Raw genomic sequence first — 22,834 nt, 5'->3', positions numbered from 1 at the left:
GCTAAACACGGACAGCAAACGCAACCAGCGCCATCCCCACAGCGCCCACTCAGACAACATGGCGGCCCGGCGCCACCGCGAGGCACGACGGGACAGCCCAAAAGGCGGCGGGGACAGCCCGGAGCCCGTCACGTGGGCAGCCCCCGCCCGCCGCGCCACGGTGCAGGCTGGGAGTTCGGAGGCGGTGGCGCCAGGAGAGGCCGTGGCCGCCATTTTGTGTCTCCGCTGCTCGCTCCCGCGGAGAGGCTTGTGTGGGCGCTGCGGTCCAGGAGGGAAGAGCTCGGCTGTCTCCTTTGTGTGTAGGTCGGGGGCGCCGTTGCCATGGGCCGTAAGAAGAAGAAGCAGCTGAAGCCTTGGTGCTGGTATCCTTCTGTGTGGGACGGGGCGGCTGTGAGGAGCTGGGGGGGGAGGGGACCGGAGCGGCGCGGCCTGGCGGGTCGATTCTCTGTCCCGCCCGATTCCATTTTGCGTTCCCGGCTCCTCGCTGTCCTGGGATGGGGTTCTTTCCTTCTCTCCCCCCCTGTTGCGGTTTGGCTCCGTGTTTTGTCCTGTTCCATTTCTGTGCCCCTCAGCGCGGGGATGGGGCCTGCTCCGCGCCCTTCCTTTGCTCCCCACCCCCCCCCCCCGTCCTTCCCCGCTGCGCGGCCTAGTCCGCTCGCTTCCGCCTGCTCGCTTGGAGCCGCGGCCTCACGTCCGATCGGGAAGGCCGGGGCAGGCTGCCGCCTCTGCGGCCGGCTCTCTGCGGCGGGATTGCCGAGACTGTGGGCAAAATGGAAAACAGTCTTTATCCCCCAGGAGGGAGGATGTCAAGGGAACAAAACTCTGCCCCTGGTAAATACAGCTATTCAAGAAAAAGTAGGGCGAATGTGGTAGAAAGAGACCTTTTGAAAACTGTTGTGTTTTTTTGTTTGTTTGGTTTTTTTTCGTGATGGTGGGGCTTTCGGATTTTTAATTGCTGCATCAAAGTCACGTGCAATTTCTCAGTATCCAGAAATACCAGTGGATTTTTCTTCAATCGCTCTTTCGCAATCTGTTTTTTGTTGGGAGGTGATTGCGGATTTACTATTCCTCTAAAAGATTTCTGCCCAATCTAAAATTATTTAATAGAGGAATTTATAAGCTGCTCTGAGATATTTTACCTTTTTATGTTGGAAGGCATCTGTTCTTCTGTTTTGGGTATTAATTTATTTCAAGTTTTGATGGAAGTGAGGGACACATTGCGTTGACAAGGAACAACTAATAACAGACGTCCTTGTCTCGCTTAGGAAGATACGTTTGGAGTGTTAACTGCCTCTTCTGTCACAGATGTCCAGAAAATTCTTAGCTTAAAATGTTTCTGTTTAAAGACAGAGAAGTCTTTAATGACTGCAGCGAATTATACAATATATAAGAAGTGGTAGCTGGATGACTGAAAAAGGAGTTTTTAACTAAAACCTTTGTTCTTTTTTTATGAATGTTAGGTACTGATACTTTTTATTAAGTAGGCACTTCTAAGTATTTAGAATCACTTCCGTTTTGTGGATTTCAAGTCTATTTCTCCTTTAATGCTTTTGCAAGTTTATTTCAGTCTACATATGTGCAGACAAAGAATGAGTCGACTTAGAAATAACTAGATCTTGAAAAACATATGTCAAAGAATATGGAATCAAATGATTCTCATTGCGTGCACACACCCTGCGAGTTTTGTACCTATCTGCAGAGGGAAGTGCTGGATGGTATGAAGGGGAGGTTTGGTTTCAGACATCAGTGAAATATTTGTTATGCTCAGAGATAACTGTGCTTTTTTTTTTTTTTTGCTTCAGGAAAAATTGCAATAATGCTAATTACGTAGTGTTAGGTCACTTTCAGGAATAAATATTTCCTTAACAGTCTTCAATAGGTATTGCAACAGGGATTTTGATGATGAAAAAATCCTTATACAGCATCAAAAAGCAAAGCACTTTAAATGCCATATATGTCATAAGAAGCTGTATACAGGACCTGGTTTAGCTATACATTGTATGCAGGTAAGAAGTTTTAGACTTCCATAAGATTTTCTCATCAGTATCTAAAATTGGAATTAACAGTGAACTTAAAAAGGTGGGGTTTGTGGGCAGCCAGAATCTTAAAAACTGATGGGAAAAAGACAGCAATGGTCTGCTTCCAGAACAGGAGTCTTGCTGTGTCAGTAGTCTTACGGAGAGTATGCAGTAGAGATCTCTGCTGCTGTTTTTGAGATGTAGTAGAAGTGAAGGGATTGTATTGTCTTGGTGTTCAGAAGACAAGTTTATATAAACTGGTTTTAGAAGCTAATAGTAGTTAACAGTGATTAGGAAGCACATACCAAGAAAATGCCTGGTCAGAGAGATTCTTCCCATTAAGGATGTTCCTGTTGTATCTTGAAACTGGCTAAAGATCACGTAGAATCTAACCTGAATTGTGGTCAGGAGGATTTTTTTTTTTTTTTTTTTTCTTCTCTTTAGGTACATAAAGAGACAATAGATGCTGTTCCAAATGCTATTCCTGGAAGAACAGACATTGAACTGGAAATCTATGGCATGGAGGGCATTCCAGAAAAAGATATGGAGGAACGGAGGAGGTTACTTGAACAAAAAACTCAGGGTAAAGTGTAATCTCGCTAGTTATCTGTTCTTTCCCTGTCTGTTTCTTCCTGATACTAAGCTGTGTGGTACAGGTCTTGCTTCTCAGAACAGTAAGGGTTGGGTTTAACGTGTTCTCTAGCTGCAGCTTTAGACGTTTGCCAGTCATGTAGAAGGATGAGAGACGTTTTTCTTTTCCAGTTTAGAAATAGCTGCATGCCAGCGCAGCTACAATTACCTAATGAATATGGGGATTGTGATCTGATCTTTGAGGGTAAGGAGAGGAAAGGCAAGGTGTGATACAAGCCTGTTGATGCCCAAATACTTGGATTTCTTTGCTGTTTAAATATACCTTTGTTTGAACTGCTTTGGCTTATTACGGATGGCGTGAGACTGACATGAAGGAAGACCCCCATTCATGTTGAGGGTCATTACAGCATGAGTCACATTCCATTATTATTTGTATGTATAGATAGATTCATAGAGTTTTTCTTCTTTGTAATTCTGTGAATTTTTGAACACACTGATCAAAGATTTGAATTTATTTTCATTCCAGCTAGAATACCTCAGATAAAATGAATTTCATAGAATATAATTTGCCTTCAATCTGACCCATATGCATTGTACTTTTCAGCAGAGAGCCAGAAAAAGAAACAACAGGATGATTCTGATGAGTACGAAGATGATGAATCTGCGGCTTCGACTTCATTTCAACCCCAGCAAGTTCAGCCACAGCAGGGGTACATTCCCCCGATGGCGCAGCCAGGTTTGCCTCCTGTGCCAGGTGCACCAGGGATGCCTCCAGGTAGGATGATGTTTTGAGTTACTGAAAAGCTGGGTAGAAATACAAATCGCTGCTTGTATGCTGGAATAATAATCTGCCCTTTCTCACACTGGATGTTAGAGGTCACAAAATAGTTTCGTGGGCTGCACATAAGCAGTTTCACCTCTTTTTTTTTTTTTTCTCCCATTCTGTGAGTGCACACACATCTTCCTTTGTGAAGTGGATTAAGATACGTAATGTGTCTAGATTGAAGGAGTGTTACTATGGTAGTAGGACAGATTAGTACCTTAAACATAAGTCTACCCATGACAGACTGTGGTGGATTGTTTGTGGTGTTTTGTAACAAGAATTTGGAAACAGGAGAGAAAGGCTACCGTTTATCTAGAGACTGCTAACATAGAACAGGAAGTTGATACACATGCCACAAATACATTGAGGAAATTATTTTGATCAATGACAGTGAGTGAAAACTGATCTCTCCATTACATTTGCTGCAGTGATAAGGCATATTCTTTGGAGACTACTAAGAAAATTTACACAGTCTTGCAGGATGTTGTTCTCACAATGAATCTAAGTCAGATTTGCAGATAATCTTTTATATTACGTTGTTTGTAAGCAGTGTTATTCCAAAAAACAATTATTTTGGAGCTTCCTGTGAGGCATTTATCCAGTCTAAATTTATTAGATGAGGTTTGTTAGTGACCGTATATTGTTGGATTTAAAATTTATTTTTCTTTTAAGGTATACCACCATTAATGGCAGGTGTTCCACCTATGATGCCTGGAATGCCTCCAGTTATGCCTGGAATGCCACCTGGGTGAGTAGCAAGGAAGACTTAATGTTTCATGTTCGTACTGTGCATTTTAAACTGTCACAGAGAAAGTAAAGCTAATTCGGAAAATGTACGTAGGAACCTGTGAACTCTGTAACCTTAGTACTAAGATAGCCAAAGAACTGGATGGCTGTAAACCAACATTAGAAATATGGCCAAACTGTGAGTTTATATATAAGTATGTTGTCTCTCTCCTAACTTTATTGAGTAGTAGTACAATAATTTAAAGTTTTGTTGTGTTGGTTTAGAGCCTTCTGTGAACCACTATTGCTTTGTGTGTTGCACTTATGTTGTGCATTTGGTTATTGGTCATCAGCCTAACAGGAAAAAAATACTGGATAGTTTAAATTTTTCTTACATTTTGGGCAAAAGTAAGATGTTGTTTTTTATGCTTATTTGGGGTTGACACCGTACCCTGTCACAATGTGTTTGGAAAATCACAGTTAGATTTTTGATTTTGTCATAAATTTTCACAGATTACATCAACAGAGAAAATACATGCAGTCATTTTGTGGTGGAAACATGTAAGCATCTCATTAATGTAATTCTAGGTACATTCATTATGCCATTTTATGTCATGTTTTTGATAAACTTGAAATTGTCTTACTGAATATTGTGTAAGAATTTGGGGAAAATGTGTATTTAGGTTTTGTTATTGTATAACAGCTGAAGTTTTTATGCTTTATCTAAATGAATATTACTGAACTATATGTTATGAGAAATGCGTTCTACAACATACTAATCAAATAGACCCTTAGGGACTTACAGGCTCTCTTGAACCAGAGTACAGCTCTGTGTGCTTGATCTGTTACACTGTAGGACATACTGCAGGAACTTGGCTTCTGAGTTTTAAAGTTCACCGAGGTGAAAGGTTGTTCTCTTCTGAGGCATAAATGTTGTTTTAACAGACTGAATTTAAAAATCATGTCATTTCTTCTCCAGGTTATCAATAGCAAGGAAAAAAAACCCACAAACCTACCTGTTTTTAATATGAAGAAAAATCAGGCCATAGTAAAGACTCTTCTTTTTAAAAAAAAAAAAAAAAAAAATCTCCATTTTCTGTCCTTAACGTAGGGAGTAATTATTGAAACTCCAGAAGCTTTCTTATCATGTGGCCTCGGCTCTGCTTTTATCAATATTTTGTGGACATTTTTACAGATTTGAGTTGTCTGCAATTCACTAGAGGAAGGAGAATATGTTAAGATAGTATGAGGATGCTATAAGCACAAACAGACTTGTGGTGTCAGAAAGGAGTAATAGCAGATGTACAGTGATTTTAGTATGCCTGGAGTTAGCTGTTTTTCCTACTTTCAGATTTTCCAAGTGTACTAAGATCAGGTTCTTGGAACACTCTGCTCAAACTAGTAGCCTGAAATAGATTTCAAGAGAGACACCTGATCTGGAAAACTGATAATAGTGGAATTGAAAGCTTGAGGAATTAAAGTTCAAGTAAAGTGCTTGGGGGTTTTCTTGGTGGTTTGTTTTGTTTTGTTTTTCTTGTGGAAAAACATTTCTAGTTGTGAAGTTAGCTGGTTTTGAGTTGCCTCTGTGGAGAGTTTCTTGAACTTATTTACCATAATTTTTTTATCTAACACAGGTATGTGCAAATTGTCTTAAGAGTTTATCGTGAGTGTTCACACCAGTGCTCATTTTCTGTTTAATAGGATGATGCCGATGGGTGGAATGATGCCTCCTGGGCCAGGAATACCACCTCTTATGCCTGGTATGCCACCAGGTAGGTCAGGGTTGTCAGACTCATATTATACTATGATGAGTGCTAAATTACATTTATTTATTTCCACTGAGATTTAGTATTTATAAAAAGAATATACAGACTTATGCCACCCCCTTGGTGTGAGTTCATTGCCACAGAAGCCACTCTTACGCACAGGTGAAAGGGTTGATTTGTGGCTTTTGATTATAAATAACTATTTGTGTTTAGTACCATTGTGAAGGTGAAAAATATAGTTTTGTTATTGCACTTTCTCTGACTGTTGTGTTCCCTAGTCTCTCTTCATCCCTTTTTTAATGTTTGTCTGCAGCTGGAAAATCATAATGATTGAAAATGTGGGAAAAGAGAAAGAATGTTGGTAATTTACCCAAGTAATGAACCTGCTCTGTGAAGAAATTAACCAGAGTTTTGGTCTCTTACCATAGCTAGAAGAGATGTTTCTTGAGCTTGTGCAGCTCTTAAGCAGCCTCAAGTTCTCAGGGTGTTCTGCCTCACCAGCAGCTATGCTGTGATGGCTTGAGATTTGCTGGTTTGCCCGTATTTCTCACTGGAGGAGGAGGCAAGCCACTAGGACAGTTACAGTCTAGTTACACTGCATGGTAATATGGTGGAACTCATGTGAGCTGTTCACTTCTTGTCTCTGAACCTCTCCTAAAGCCCCGCACATACCAAGTGTGTGTATTGTGATGACAGGCTACAGATAGTAACTTTGTGTCACCGTGTCACTGTGCTGAAGACACACAGCAAAGCTGGTTTGTGTTTCTGTCAAGTTCCGATACTGTTCATAATGGCTGCATCTTTGGGATTTTGTAACAGTCTTATTCATGCACTTGGCAGCACAGGCACAGTGTGTTGGAGACAGTTACTGCATTAATTGTGTTGATTTATTGAGAGCATAAGCTTCTTAATCATTGAAGCTCTAGCAGAAAACACAGTTGAATTCTGTGTTGCTCTGAAGTGTTTGAGGTTACTGCCTATGCATGGACCCTTATTGGTGTCTGCTGGCATTACCTTTTGTCATATATTTAAGATTGCCTTAAAAATACATCTTCCTTGGGGGAGACGTTGTTCTAAGGAACACTGAGCAGAATCCTCTAGAGGAGTGTTGTTGCTTCCTTCAGCCTGGTTTGTTACCGGTTCTTTGCGGTTTGTAGGTATGCCACCGCCTGTTGGTCCTCGTCCTGGGATGCCTCCCATGACACAAGCCCAGCCTGTTACAGCACCGGGCATTCTTAACAGACCTCCAGCTCCCGCTGCATCGGCACCTACCCCCCAGCCTCCGGTTACTAAACCACTCTTCCCAAGTGCGGGACAGGTAAGGTGTCTCATAGCCTGGAATCTGTTGTTATTTTCTTCAAATTGCCACTGTATCAACAGTGTCCTTTATGATTGAGGAGGCCCAAGAAATGACTGGTTAAGTTTCTTGCTTGTGTTGATTCTTAAGTAATTCAGTTCAGTGGTGCTTGAATGAATTTTAAAAGATTCTTTTGTTTGTTTTGTAACAGCCATAAAACCAGGCAGAAGTTCTGTAAGCATGTGGGGAAGAAAGAAGTAGGCAAAATACTCCTTAATCCCTTTAGTGTGACCTTCATAAGGGTGCTTTGGATGGGTAAAGGAATGTGTTAGCTACAGGAATCCGATTGCATAGAACTTTACATAAAATTTTGAAAGAAATCTTGACGTGACTTGTTCTCTCCTTTTCATAATGGGCTCTCTACCAGTAGACGGACTAATTTATTCTGTTGTCCTGTTAAACTGGTTAAACGTTGCCTGAATTAGGAGGATTTTTACTTCTAAAAGTTTAGGAATAAGTTAGGGTAGTAAAAATTTCTTTTAATTTTTCTGGGGAGGGAAGTGGGGAATTGATAGTGGCTTGTGACCTCTACCCTTTCATTGCACTTCTTGTGTGTAAGTCCTGAAGTTTTTACTTGCAAGTATGTTGCAGAAACCCTCATAGTGTACTGTTTGGTTTTGGCCTTCTGCAGGGAAGATACGTTTTTGCAAAAACACAGTGCTTTCATAAGAAAGAACTTAGCATAAGAAATCCTTTCATCTGGCTACTTTCCACCCATTTGTTTGGAGACTTTTCACTGTTTCCTTTCTTTTATGCTACAGATGGGGACACCTGTCACAAGCTCAAGTACAGCTTCCTCCAATTCAGAAAGTCTGTCAGCATCTTCTAACGCTCTGTTTCCTAGCACAGCACAAGTACGCAGGAAGTCACAGTTAAAAACAAATTGCTTTGCAACTTAACCCTTTGGACCGTCCCATAAAAACTAAAATTGACTAAACATCTTCAGATAATTTCTGTTATATTCCTGATTATGTTTAGCTGGTAAAACCGCGGAGTCTGATTGTGAGTTGCATCTTCTTAGAAATAAGCATGTAAAAGTGCCCAGTTTTTCTTAGCGTGAAAGAATGAAATGTTACATCCTGGTTCTAAAGGGTTAAAAAAGCATGAAAGCAGTTAAATGCATTTTAGTGGGCAGTGGTTAGCTTGATGCATGGTGAAGGCTTTTCAGTTTATGTTTTTTTAATATGGTACATCATAATGTAGGGAATTTTGTAATTTGCATTATGTGCAAAAGATTGAAATATTTTGTTTTGATTGGAAAGTTTAAATGCACAGTGACTAGAAACAACAAGCATTCTCTCATAACTAAAGCTTGCTTTGGAGATTGCTGCATCTTCAGAGAAAGCCTGGTAAAGCAAACTTCTCTTGTCTAACAGTTTTAATTTAAGAAAAAAGTAGAAAAGAGTTGATGCTGGAATCTGTAGTGGGCCTCATATCTGCCTTCAGTTTATTGTTCATTGACAAGTGAGATCAAAGATCTATAGAGAGACACAGTACTTGGTGAAAATATTGCGGTGTTTTTATGGAGAGGATGCTTGAAACAAAAACCTTGACACAATAGAGCTTTCTTAAATATTTAATTGAAACATTTCTTAAATACCTAGTTTTAATGAATACTAACACTTTGAGCTGTACTCTAAACTAATGGTTGCTAAAGTATGCTAATAACTTAGTGAGAGAACAATGAATTTATACTTACAGGCTCTTAATAAAACAGTGATTCAGGAAAGATTTAGACATTTACCAAACTCAGTATTAGAGATAAAAATTTTGATAGTGTTTTTTTTTTGTTGTTGTTCCTTTTTTCTAGTTGTGGCTTTTGACCTGCAAATTTTAGACTTTCCAGTGCGTGTGTGTGTGTTTATCTATGTGTATATACTGGGTTTTATTTTGTGTTGTTTTCAGTTGCTCTAGTATGCGATAAGGCTGAACTTTACTTTTGTCAAGCTTGTTTTAATTATGTATCTCACTGGAAGGTATCAGAGATCTAACTGACATAATTTAATTTTTTTTTTTTTACGCTTTGAGAGATAAATATTGACGTACCTCTGTTTCACAGGCTGCAGCAGCTGTTCCAGGTCCAGTTGGTACTGATTTCAAACCTTTGAATTCTACACCTGCAACAACAACAGAACCCCCAAAACCTACATTCCCTGCTTACACACAGTCTACAGCCTCAACCACTAGCACGACAAACAGTACTGCAGCTAAACCAGCTACATCTATAACAAGTAAGCCTGCTACCCTCACAACAACCAGTGCAACCAGTAAGTTGATCCATCCAGATGAGGATATATCACTGGTAAGTTAAAATATTTTCATTGTCTTACTGAAAAATGCAAATTTGTGCTGATATGGCTGATTAAATATAATTTGTTCTACATTATGTGTATTCTAATAACTGTGAGGATGCAAACTGTGCCGAATTAATGTAACAAGCATACATCAAGAAAATTTTGGTTGCGAAGTGATGACTGGAATATTGCAGTGATACTGCTGTAGATCTGAGCCTTATTTTTTGTTGATGATAGGAGATTACTCAACCCAAAATGCATGTGGCTAAAGCTTGAAGTTAAATAGACAGAGCTAATGAGCATAGGATGAAAAACTGAAAAGGCAAAAAACAGTTTGAAGTGGTCTTGGTGTTACTGCAGCAGTCAGAAATAGGGAATTTATGGATAAAACAGATGAACCTTAATTTCAGTTCAGATATCTTTACATTTGTGTTTGGCTTTATCTTAACTTGTTATGAGGAAAAGGCTTTCTTCAGCTGGAGTAGGAGGAGAATTATGTGGATTGTGAAGTGCTAGATCAGCTAGTATTAAAATTAATACAGTAAGTTTGAAGGAAGGGAGAAAAATGTAAGTGCTACTGTGTAATGTTACTAGTAGCAGTCTTTGAACTTGTAAGATAGTTGAAATAGTTTAGTACCTGTAGTCTACTCTGTAACACTTTTATTTACTTTGCTTTTGGTTAGTTTTAGCCTTATAATGTGTTATGGTTGTCCATTCCTGGTTTTAGGAAGAGAGAAGGGCACAGTTGCCTAAATATCAGCGTAATCTTCCTCGACCAGGACAAGCTTCCTTGGGTAATCCACCAGTTGGACCAATTGGAGGTATGATGCCACCACAGCCAGGAATTCCTCCACAGCAACAAGGAATGAGACCTCCCATGCCGCCTCATGGTAATCATAAGTTTCCCAGCTTTCTTTTCTTGAAAAGATTTGTCATTGCTATAAACTTTCTTAAAACTTGAAGTGGTATATACTGGCAGGGGCAGAGTGAAGCTTTTCACAAAATGCAACTCTGCCCATTATTTAAAAAAAAATATAAATTCTTCTTTGCATCTTAAATATTCTGTTTATAGGTCAGTATGGTGCTCATCACCAGGGCATGCCAGGATATCTTCCTGGAGCAATGCCTCCATACGGTCAGGGACCTCCGATGGTGCCCCCTTACCAAAGTGGACCTCCTCGACCTCCAATGGGAATGAGACCTCCTGTAATGTCGCAAGGTGGCCGCTACTGATGCTACTACACACGCTCTAATAGGTTTGGAGATTAAACCTTTTCTCATCTTGTGCTGTTAATATAGCCGAGCTTCCGTCAATTAAGGCTTCATTGTGACTTTAAAAAAAAATAAGTATCTTCCCACATGCAAGGAGCTATTGGACATTCTTATTTTACAGGGGAAAAAATATTTGGAATAATAACAGGAACTTTTCCTGATGTTGCAATTTATACTGTATGGCTTCTTTTTCATGTTTCATCTAGGTTTTTAGAAGTGAAGTATAGTAAATATGGTTCGTTAAATTGTGAAGGCGCTGGAATTACATGAACATACCACCTTAAAGGCAAGTTCTGTGACATTATGTTGCTATTTGTGAAATGATGCCTTCACAGCACTTCACGTGCTGTTGGACTTCGTGTCCCCAACATAGTTTGGTGAGGGCTGTAACTGTTCCCAACTACTTGTACATTTAAGTCTGAACTTGTAACAATATTTAATGTATTTAGAGTTCCTCCTGTTGCAGGGTTTAAGTAAACTGACCCACTAAGGTCGTGTGACTTTTCTGTACTGTTATAAACTTCATTGTAATAAAAGAAGAGAAAAATTTATATGCCTTTTCATTCATGACCAGCTGTGGACAACTGCCTGAAAGGTTTGTACAGATGCATGCCATGGTAGCTATTGGTGTCATGAACACGATTTTTGGTGCTGTTTTGATAAAGTCCGAATTCCTTGTTCTAAAATTGAGTCACTCCTTAGCTGCACGTCTGAGTAGACAAAGACCTGTACACTTATTAACTGACTCCTCAAAAATGAGGCTGCAGGAGGCACATATTAACTCTTGGTTGTAACTTCTCTTAATGCATATGTTTCTTTATTTGTGCTTTCTTGTCCTCAATAAATTTTTAAATGATTTCTAGTCCTGGCGCTTGTAGGGTGTAAAGTGGTTGCTCTAAGATGCACCCTACTGCCAGATGTGTCCTGTTAGTTCATTCTTCGACTGACTCTTTAATGTGCAAATGCATATGAATTTCAGGAGCCTTTTAGATGAAGATTTCTAGAAGCTTAGGTGCATGTCACATGGGTGAGTGACTTCCAGTTGATGTTGTATTGAAGTTGACCTGCAAAAGAGAAAAAGTAGCTTGACCTTCTCAGTGCATAAAAGAGACAAGAGCAATGTGTTATATGCTGTATTTTTACTTTAAATGTTGGGAGTTTCTAGAGTCTAGAAGAGGAACCATCTGTTGTGTGCTGTGATCAGATGCTGGCCGAGTTTCTTGGGCCGTTTAATGAAAGTGTTTAGAGTATGAGACCTTTTTATCAGTTCTCCTAATTACCAAAGAAAGATGAAAATCAGTTATCCCCATATGAATTAGTCATTTATCTGTTTATAAGAGTAGAGTGATAAATTACTGTCAAGATTTTAATTCTCCCGTTGTCTAACATCACTGTGTTAGTGTACTATATTTCTGATGAGAATGAAGATGTAGTGGGAGACTTTTTGGAGAGAAGGGAAGTGAGAGTTTCCCTCGTCTCTTTGCAACAGAGGAAAAAAGGAGTGATGAATTTTTCATTTGCAGGTCAACTTTAAATACATGTTCCAGCCTCAAGCTTTATCTGTGCAATTTAATTTATAGGGATATCTCCTCTTCTGGGGTAGGTTAGAAAGATTATCAGCGTTTTTGTTTCAGTTTATGTTCCATAGGTGTTTTTGTTAGTGGTGGATTTTTTTGACTTAATTATAATACTGAGCATTTTTGCTCTTTGTCTTGAAAGTCTTGAGGTTTTTTAGCTGCACTTAAGTACTTCATGTGCCTTTATTTTGTACTGTCTCTTAGTAGCCCAGAAATACAGTACAGCTAAAACACTACATTGTCTCTCAGCTTTAAATTTGGGGTCATGGAATGGCTCATAAAAGCCCTGGAGCATCCCATACGCTCTAATTGTAGCTGAATGGCCTTAGTTTAACCATTAAGAATTACCAGGCACCACTTCTGAAGTGTGGAGCAGTTTTGAGACCATAACTCCAAGCCTCTGTTGAGAAGCAGTTCTCTCTGATCACTGGTATCTACTGATCACCTGTCAGATGTGCAGTATCTGGCTTGCAAATGTGCTGAGTGAGCCTTGATGTCAGATCTTTTGTTAGCTCTTCCATCTTGCTTTATACGTAAATCTGACAGATAAAACTGTTTTGCTTAGGCAATGCTCTTATACTCTGGTTTTCTTCTGTTTTCCTTTATCTAGTAGGGATAATTATGCAACACAGGAGAGATTTTTAGTGTCTTACATTTGTCCTTTTTTAATACTACACATAAGATCAATTTAAAATGTATTTATTTTAACTTGTGCTTTTAAAACCATAGAACATCTTGCTTTGTCTGAAGATCACATTTCTGCTGCAAGGGTGCTTTGCCCTCCTGCCCCTAGTAAAGCAGATAGCCCCTCCCTTGGTGTCTTTCTGTAACTCGGTGGTGTGTTGTTTTCAGACCTTTACTTTTCCTGGGATAGATACTTGAAAACCTTACTGCATGTACTGTTAACTCAGCATATTCTGCAAGTTGTATTAATTAAGAGTTTCCCTCTTTTAAATAGTGAATGTATCATTGTCCTGATAATAGTACCATTTTGTAGTTAATACTACGTTGACTTCTAGCTTGGATGCATTTTAAGATTGAACTTTCCTTAGTAGTAATGTTATGATAATCCCTTAACTAAGTACTGCCACATATTATTCATATGATACTCTAATAATCTTCAGCAAGCAGGTGAGCAGTTTTTCCATGGTTTTTCATCTGGATACTTCCTTTCCTGCTCCTGTCATTCCTGTGCTATCAAAGCTATAATGTGGCATCTTGAGTTACTCTCGTGTCTCTTGTGTGTACTCTTCTGTAAAGAGGCAGGTATTTCAGTACATATTTGTCTGTTGGTCCCTGCCTTCGTTTCTTTGGATACTGCTTCTTAATGTTCAGAGAGTTGGATTTATGGTGCATTTTCCCAAAAACAGGAAAACTACTTTGAATGTAGTAGTCACTCGTATAAAGACTAAGGCTTGGTTTACAGTACGAAGTTTAATCAACATAGTTGTGCCAGCAAAATCCCTAATGTAACGTAGCTGTGCAGCCAGTTTTTTGTTTTAGTTAATCTCTCCCTGCAAAGAGATTGCAGAAGCTTTTATGACTACAGAAAAGCATCTCTCTCACATCTGTTGCAGGACTCTAGTGATAGAATTACATAAGCAGAAGCTTTGTTTTTCAGTTGTTAAGTTTGCCATGGCAGATCTTATAGTAAACCTAAAACTTGCAAGTGGATTTTGATCAGTCTTTAATTTGGAATGTAGTGCAAATGTTAAATACAAAAGAACAGACTGCAAGAAAATGTTCAGTCACAGGTAGGGAAATATCTTTAGCAAAATGCTTAGAATTTAAGGCATCTAGGACTTGTTTAAAAGGTTCTAAAATATTTTATGCATGGTCTCTCAGTATCATTGTGAGAGGCTGATCTCACCTGTTGATTTTTAGAGGGTGAGACAGGCATGAAAGAACCTTGGAAAAACCCAGGCTTATTTTTCAGGAGTCTTGATATGACCGTTTCATACTGCCTTTAGAATATCTTTCTGTCTTTGTCAAAAGTTGCTTTACATAAAATCTTGAAAATGTAGCTGGCTTATATGTACTAAAAAATTCTTCTGGAATTTTTTTTTCCCACAGATGAGATTTTTAAGTTCTGATAATAAATTTGAGGCTGGGATTATAATTTCAGTGGATAACTATTCCTCACTCTGTGCATGCATGGAAGAACATAAACAAGCTTCTAGAAACACTTTCAGCTGCATCTGCCTTCTATGGTTTCTGCAGTTATTTTAGTGTATGAAGCTCTCAAACAGTACTTACATACAACTGTGTAACTTAATTTCTTAAAACTTGAATAAAATTAAATGGAATATATAACCTGCAGTTACTTTATAGGAATCAATTCTGCATACAAGATAAAAAATAAAATACCAAGATTACTTCAGTTTTATAAACAGCAAGAAGGGCATTATGACTCTTCAGTTAAATTGAGACTCTGATGTACCAGTCTGTGAGCTGGGGCTGCAATTTGAAATGGTAACTAATGATACCTAAAAATAATAGTAAATGTCTTAATAATTGTACTGGTCTAGCCTCTACATAAATACCGAGGTGAGGGTGAACATTTTCAGTGGCTGATGGGGTCTTTAACTCTACTTTTTGTGAACTAGTACAGTAAATACTATCAGTTATGGGAAAAACGCCCCGAGACAACTGATTTATGTTCCATTGATCAAGATACAAAGCAAAACAAACTGTCCAATTCAGAAATAGCTACCAACTGTAAAAAGTTTTCTTTGGGCCTGACAAAATAGGTGCTGTAGCAGTCACTTTCTTTTGTTTGCTTGATCACTGGAATTTTGTTAACTTTGAATGCATGTCTTTCAATTAATTGGGTCATGTTTTTTCTAAAATTTAAATTTTTCTTCTTCCTATAGCCCTGCCATAGGACAGGCTGAGGCAGAGTCTCAGTGTTGCCCTGTTCAGTCTGAGGCAAGTGGGATTTATTTTATTCATTCTGGGGGCTTTCACAGCTTTATGGCTGTTGGATATTTATGTCCCCAAACTTGCAGCAAGTTTGGTGAAGGCCCCTAAATTTATTTTAATTTAGGTTTTTTAATCTCTTTTGGTAGATGGGCTCTATATTAATACTTATCTTTTTGTTATCATTGTGTTTTCAAGAGTCTTAGGGGGAGGGAACATGTTTTGAGATGTTTGGGTACCTTTTCTCTTAACGGAACGTGTTTCCTTCGAGGCTGCTCAGGTAGTCCTTCAGCTGCACTGCCCCCTTCCCCTCGTCCCCTGCATTGCCGTTGTGCTGTATTTGGTTTTGGTAATGTGACTTTGTGTGGTCTCTGAACTAGTGGCATGTAAATACCAGTGACTAATGTTTCCTCTTCTGGGGAGATGCATCTATCGAAGTGCTGAAAATGCTGAGGTTTTAACTAGTGAGTGACATTTATAGCCAGAAAAACATGTAGCCTAAATTATAGAATACAGTTTATTTGGAGGAGGTTAAGATGTTAATACTGCTGCATACGTGAGCTGCACCACAACAAATACTAGTGTAGAGCCTTATGAAGAAATAGAGATTCAAGTTAGTAAAGTAAAATAGAAGAATGAGAAATCAAAGCTGCAGATTTTTCAGTTTGTTAGTTTCAGGGAAAACCTTTTTGTCAGTCTCTCAAATATGCTAAACTTGACAATGTTTCTTGTCTGTTGCAACAATACTGAAAGTCACAGCACTTTTTTGAAACCTTGTGGAATTCTGTTGCGTATTAAAAATTTGCTTAGGTGTATGGTTATCTGAAGTTCCTTCTTTCACACAGTGACTAGTAAAAAATTCTACGCTTTGTGAAGAAAAATGAGTGTTAGTGTTGCTGCTCACTCTGTTGCAGATGTATCTGGTCTGAATGCTTGAGGTTGCTTTAAAAACAACTTCAGCTTCAGAAGAACAGGTTTTGTCCAAGGAGGTCTTGCAGCCTATCTGCAGTGAAATCAAAAATTAACAAATGTTAGTCAGGTTTCATAACTTCTTTAAATTTTTGAGATATTTTTAAAAATTGTGGCATTTTTTGAAGAGCATAGACTATTTAATATCTTAAAGGTTTTGCTAAATAATGATTCCCCCCATGTGATTTCAGTAATTTTAGTTAGGATAGAGTTGTAATTCTTAACGTAGTTACAAGAGTGGATTTCACATTCCAGTTGTACTCTTCTTGCTTGTACTCTGCCCTTTGCATTTTTCCTGTAGAAGGCCCTCCGCAAATCGTCTAGTCTGACTGGAAAATTGGTATGTCCTCTGTTTAACTGTTTCAAAATTACTATTGAGCATGGTGTTGCTTTTCTAATTCTCACTGCGGTGCTACCCTTGATAACAGTGAAGATGAGAACACTTCAAGATACACTACCACAACTGGTATTTGTTTCACATAGTTAGTCTATATGAGTGTTTGGCTTGGTTCTGATTTCCCCGGAATATCTAAGGAAACCGTTTAACCAAAAATAGTACACAGTATGGCTTGTACTTCTTGCTTCAAGTATCTGAATCTCTCAGAGACTCGAACTGAAATATAGGCAAATTACAAATGCCTTACACTGAACTTGGTTATCAGTTTCCATTTAAGACTGGTGCAGCACTAGGTAGTTTTTATCCAGGTACTCATTCAGCTTTCCATCGAGCACGCAAAGCTGAAATTCAGATAGATACACTGTCTTGTGTCTCATGGAGTGTCCTGCTTAGATCCGCACTTGGGTTATATCTTAACAAATTGACACCCTGGTGAGAGCTAAAAGTTTTTGAGTTCAGAGAAATTGCTTTGATCTGTTTTTGTTGAAGATAATGAAGTTTGACATATTAATTGAAAAAAATGTCTCCAAAACGCAGTTCTTGTTTTCACTGTGTCATTGCTTAAGCTCTGTATCCTGATACTTGGGAGCAAATGAACCATTTCTTTGTGTTTTAGCACATACCGTGAGCAAAACAGCATTTCTCAGCACCATGTTGCTATGGATTATTTTTTTCTTGGAGCTGCTTTTAGACAATTTTGAGAAGATTGATTTCACACTATCTACTTCTGAAAGATGCGTTTGCAGGGTGTCACTGTATGAATTAAAGGGGGGTTTGACTCTGGGTTTTCCTGCTACACTGCAGATATTGCTTTTAAGTTCTGATGGGTAGTTCACACATTGTTCACTTCCATCTTTTACGTTCCTGTCCTTGTGTAAGTCTCTCAAGGACTGGACAGGACAAGTCTTTTTTGCTCCCTCGTTGGGAGCTGGTAGCTTTAGCAGATTATGTTTGTGTTACTCTGATCTGTTACCACAGACTAATGTTTGTCCTCAAATTTGCAGCAGGTAATGATGTACATTTTTCATTTGCTTTGTGTTTTGTCCTGAAAGATACCTGTGCAAGTGCTGCTGTCTTTCTAGTCATAAGGGTGGCATAAAGATCTATACTTTTTACTACTGGGAGTATCTCCTCAGCTGCTAGACCAGCTGGCCTGTCATCTCTTTAAAACGACTTGTAAAATTCTTACCTAGTGCAAGTGGTTCCTGTTTTGCTCTTTTTGTGAAGTTCTGTTACTGACATTTTCCTCCATGCCTCCCAGTGTGGATCTAAGGGGGATAGTTCCAACAACAATTTACACTGTCAACAAGATCTCTTTATTTTGAGGGATGGTACAGGGTTTCTACTGCAGTACTGCAGCTGTCAATGTTTCAGTAGTCTGTGTATCACAAAGTTGTACATCTCGCTGTTCGGGGAATTTCTTTTCTAATGGTGATAGTATTTTAGTGACTTGACTTTTATCACTATTAATGGAAGTCAGTCTTGGGGACATTTCAAGCTTGGGTTTTTTTAAGTTTAAGTAGACATACGTGACTTATTTTTAAAGGGCAGGAATTACTGATATTCTGCTAAATTGGGTGAATTTGCACCCACTTTTTAACAAGAGAAGTGAATGAGAGATGTGGCAAATGAAGTTCGTATCACACATGAAGTTTTGACTTGCTTTAGAATTGCGTGAGGAGTTCATAATGTGTTCTGTGCCTTGCCTAATAGAGATTGTAACCCTTAATTAGAATAGATTACCTCCAGAAGAACTTAAAAAAAAAAAAAGTGTGTATACTGGCAACCAAAATAATTAGACCAGTGAAATAATGGTAGTGACTGCATTCTGTAAAAATGCAATTATCAGCGACTGCCATGTTTTCCTGTAATAATTGGGGTAGGTAGGTAATAGTTTTGAAGTTCTGAAAAAAACTTTGTGCAGTTTTCTTACACGCTGTGAACAGCAGCTTTCTGCAGTCTTTTGGTTGTCAGACTGCAGATTCTCATCAAGGCTCTACTAGAAGAAAACGCAGTTGGAGTACAGTATTAGTAGGTTCTGCTGTACACAGAATGCGTTTTTACTTTTGTCTTGTGAAGGTCTGTGTGAGGGAGCCAGGCACTTCAGCTTGCAGCTTTTGCAGACAGCCATATCCTGTCTTGAACCACAGGATGCAGGATGTTATCCGCAGTGTTTGTTCTTAGCTTCCTGACAAGTTGTTATTGACTCTCCACGATGGTGTTTGCACTGTCCCAGCAAGTTTACAGCGGGCTTTCTTGCTGCAGGAGCAATCAGCCACACTGCTGTTGAAGTGACTGTGAATTTAACTTCTCCATAAATAGTGTCTTGAACTTAAATCTTAAGGTTTTTCTTTCTAGGGGATTTAAAGAAGTTAAAAAGTTTTCAGAAAATAGTAGAATTTTAGTGCTAGTGTCATCCTAACTGAAAACAAATGAACACACAACTTAGCTTGAAACTTCCTTAAAAACTACTTCTTAGCACTTAGAGTATATCTCTGTCTTAGCTAACTGCCTTATACCAGATTCAGGCTTCCGACATCTCAAACTTTATTTCTTAAATTTTGCCTGAATCTTAACCATGTTCCCAGGCGCTATTCAGAAAGGGGATGTGTGTAGAATTTCAAATTCTGCTGCCCTTAGTAGCCATTGTGTGTGAATTATTTTCACTAACAACAATTTTGAATTACCAGAAATTAATGGCATACAGCCAAAGGAAGATATTTCACTGTCTCCCAATTTAGGAAATTATATCACGCTTTGAGATAAAGATGTCATGCAGAGCTTTTTTCTTTCTTTTGTTTGTTTTGTTGGTTTTTTTTTTGAGTTACTTGCATATGTGACTTGCACTGAATTCTGTAGGTTCTTTCCCGTAAACTTCAGTGGAAGAAAATACATTTTGCTCTTTCATTTGTAAAGTCTAGAATAAGAAAACGCACTTTGAGACTGTTTAATGAAGGAACTTGGCAATGTAAGTATTGTAATTTCCTTTATGTTTGTGGTAGGCGACAGGATTACCTTGTTAAACTGCTGGCTTATGTGTGAAAAATAACTGGAAAAGTAAGGGCAAACTGAAAGTAGTTTTATAGTTGCCTTTACTTCATGTGCTTTTCTTAAGCAACATATTGCAGTAATTGAAGTTTGGCAGCCTTTTTAATAAAAAACTACATTACGGGTTAAACTCCTTGGTTTAATACAATTTGTGTTTCTGTTAACTAGCAGCAGAATTTCAGCATTTGCTACTTACTGGTAGAGAAGAAAAATTCCACAGCACTGCCAGTACAGGTTAGTTTAATCTGTAAGTACCTGATGTTCCTATTTGAAATAATTTGTTCAAATGATACCTCTTAAATACACGAGGGGAATTTTGGTCTCTGAAATGTGAATGTATCTGTTACCTACTACTGTTCTCAGTAGTGAGTGAAGGTCTAGATTTTTTTTTTTTTTTGAAGGTCTGTAATGGTTTTAACTACACTTGTGGGTAGGTAATATCTGTAAGCACTTTTAAGGAAAATTTAATACAGAACCTTAACAAATAGCCACTGGTGTTACTGCAGAGCATGAAGATGTGAGTTGAAGTCACTTCTTTAGTAACACATCTGTTACGAGAGAGGCTGTCGTATCAGTGAACCAATTATAGGAAACTGTTTTTGTTGTGTTGGGGAATAAGCATTTCTGTTTGTAAGAATCCGTAGCAGTAATGTAATCTTTCTTTGGATTCTCTTTAGCTATTGCTAATTACTGTCTCCTACCAACAGTTTACTTTGTTAGGCCTGTAAATCCAGAGCTTGTTCTTCTCTGATTTTTTTTTTTTTTTGTTAGCCTATTTCAGCACTTCAGAGGCTACCTACAAATGTGGTTTTGCCCAGCTGTTTTATCTTACTCCAGAGTTACTGCTCTGTCTCTGTTCTTTTTTCCTTCTGCCCTATTCCATATTCCCAGAAATTTTGGCATTTCATTTTTTTATATATAGAATATTTTACACTGTAAAAGAAAATAGGAGAGATTCTTTGTGATTGAATAAAAGATGCAGCTTTCTCCAGAATGGCTGCATACATTTGTTTTTATTTAAGCTTTGTGTACTTCATCTCTACATATCAGCATGGGAGATGAAAACTTTCTGTGCTGTAGCACATAGTGTAGTTTCACAGCTGGATGAGCTGTAAAACTCTGTGCTTTAATTCGCTTCTCGAGGGCACGTTATCACACGGTGAATTTGAGGGACTTTTGACATCATTGGTGAATAATCGTATAGAGATGAGATATTGGGAAGATCAGACTAGTGTGGTAGCTGAACAGAATTTAGTTTTGCCAGCTCGTCTGTATGGTCCAGAGTAGTTTCATGAGTGACTTAACACTTCCAGCAGTATTGCTTATTTTAGAATTTTCAACCCGGCGCTGCAGTATTCATCACACTAACATAAAAAGTTTCAAGGGGATTGTATCTTCCCAAGTTTTAGAATAGTTACCCTTGAAGCCCACCTCTTGGCATGTTCTCTACATCAGTTCTCAGCCGTTCACACTAAATTGCTTTGTCTACAAAACTAGCTACATGCAAATTTTTGAATAATGTTGCATAGGTAGAAGAAAAATAAAAAGACAAGTTGTATAATAAAATTTATAATTTAGCTTTGCCTATATTTCCTAAATCTTAATGGCAGATGTGCATGAAAAATAGGGATACCTTGCTGTGAGGCAGTTATCCTATTAACAGAGTGTATGCATCTTTCTTTTAACTTCTGTGGTTGACCCTGGTTGATACTTAATGCAGTGATCAGTAGGAAGTCTGAACGAGTAACCGATTGCCTTTGGCTGCTGAATTACTTTGTGAAGTCTCAGTTTTGACTCTAGTTGGATGCTGACCTGCACTACTTGTACACCAGCTTGGCAGTCAGTAGGGATAACTAAGGGGTAGTGGTGTTCTCTAGTGTCATATCAACAAAAAGTTAATTTGTCCAGGGTAGATCCTAATACGAACTCTCGTAGAACATCATCTCTTTTTGCAACTTTTTATGGAAATCAATTCCAGTACTTTTTGATAGAATTAAGTTTATTTCCTTTTGAGATAGGACCAAAACAATTCTAGAAATCTGAGCTTTCATAACCAGGTGAGCAGTCTTAAGTTGTAGCTCAACTTCTGGTACACCGTTACAGCAGCTGTCCAGTCTGATCTGGTTCATAAGTCTTCTTTCCTAGTTCTGATACAGTGTATATGGAACAGTGAGTCAGTTGACACTGTTCCCTGTAGACTTCTGCTTAATGACTCCGAATTAGCCCTTCAGAGATTATGGTCACTGTGCAGTGAACCCAGACTCCAAACTGGTTTTAGTTCCTTCTTAGAGTATCTTAAAAGAACATGATAGAATCATGTCCCCTCTCAGTAGCAGTACAGTCACAGAAGTTAGTGTGTCATGAAGGTTTTTTCTGTAACTTGATACTGCTTTTGTGTAACTATTATGAAAAAGATGGGATCATTGATCTTTTTCAAAAGACAGGTGGCAAAATATTGATGTTGAATTTAATGCGAAAAAGTGAGAGACTGGTAAGTATGTGCATCACTTTAATGCATGCAAATAATAGTAACAGTAACTAGCTTAATTTTATAGCATTCAGTTTACAAAGAAGATTCAAAGAAAATACGGAGCTAACATCGCTTGCATCCGTTGTGAGCCTTCTACGAACTGTATGCTTCAGGAATGGATCATTGCACATACACGTGTCTGTAATGTGTGTCTACCACTTTGTAACAGTCTCTGATTAAACAGAAGTGAACCACTGTTTCTGTGTGTTTTTTCTCCTTTTGAGGACCTATTTAGAGTGTTATTGCAACGAATCTTAGCTGTTGCCAAGTGTGTGTAGATACAAAATCCACCTTCACTCATTTTATGGTTTGAGTACCTTTGTAAGAGCTCTCTAATTGTCTATAATCTGCAAAAACTGATTCATATGAGCTTTATCTTAGTGTTTTATACCTGGAGACAAACAAATGAATCCTGACTTCTTAACCTGTAACTTCCTTTTGCTGTTGATCTGCTGTCATGCAGAACTGCCTGTACAAAAAAAATTATTATTTGAGTTGAAAGAGTCAGGGCGAATATGGGGGAAAGTATCTTAAAAGCATTTTCATA

The 22,834-nt window shown here is 38.5% G+C and overlaps 1 protein-coding gene across 3 annotated transcripts; it reads left to right on the top strand.

Moving 5' to 3' along the window:
* The first annotated feature begins 194 nt into the window (after window positions 1-194).
* ZNF207 (zinc finger protein 207) lies at window positions 195-22,482 on the top strand. Of its 3 annotated transcripts, XM_086624273.1 has the most exons (14): window positions 195-362; window positions 1,880-2,006; window positions 2,463-2,601; window positions 3,214-3,384; window positions 4,105-4,180; window positions 4,672-4,719; window positions 5,860-5,930; window positions 7,082-7,242; window positions 8,043-8,135; window positions 9,341-9,583; window positions 10,303-10,465; window positions 10,648-11,133; window positions 15,298-15,352; window positions 19,926-22,482. In XM_086624273.1, exons 1-12 carry the CDS (start codon window positions 322-324, stop codon window positions 10,806-10,808), a joined length of 1,494 nt encoding a protein of 497 aa, XP_086480399.1. In that variant the 5' UTR covers window positions 195-321; the 3' UTR covers window positions 10,809-11,133; window positions 15,298-15,352; window positions 19,926-22,482. The 3 variants fall into 3 exon arrangements, with proteins under 3 accessions (XP_086480399.1, XP_086480401.1, XP_086480400.1); XM_086624275.1 differs by lacking the exon at window positions 8,043-8,135 and having other exon boundaries at window positions 3,217-3,384; XM_086624274.1 differs by lacking the exon at window positions 8,043-8,135.
* Window positions 22,483-22,834: the final 352 nt, after the last annotated feature.

This window comes from Tauraco erythrolophus, chromosome 20 (assembly GCF_009769465.1).
Source record: "Tauraco erythrolophus isolate bTauEry1 chromosome 20, bTauEry1.pri, whole genome shotgun sequence".
Taxonomy (NCBI): Eukaryota; Metazoa; Chordata; class Aves; order Musophagiformes; family Musophagidae; genus Tauraco; species Tauraco erythrolophus.
The sequence above is the reverse complement of the archived record's forward strand: the minus strand, read 5'-3'. Positions and strand labels throughout refer to the sequence as shown.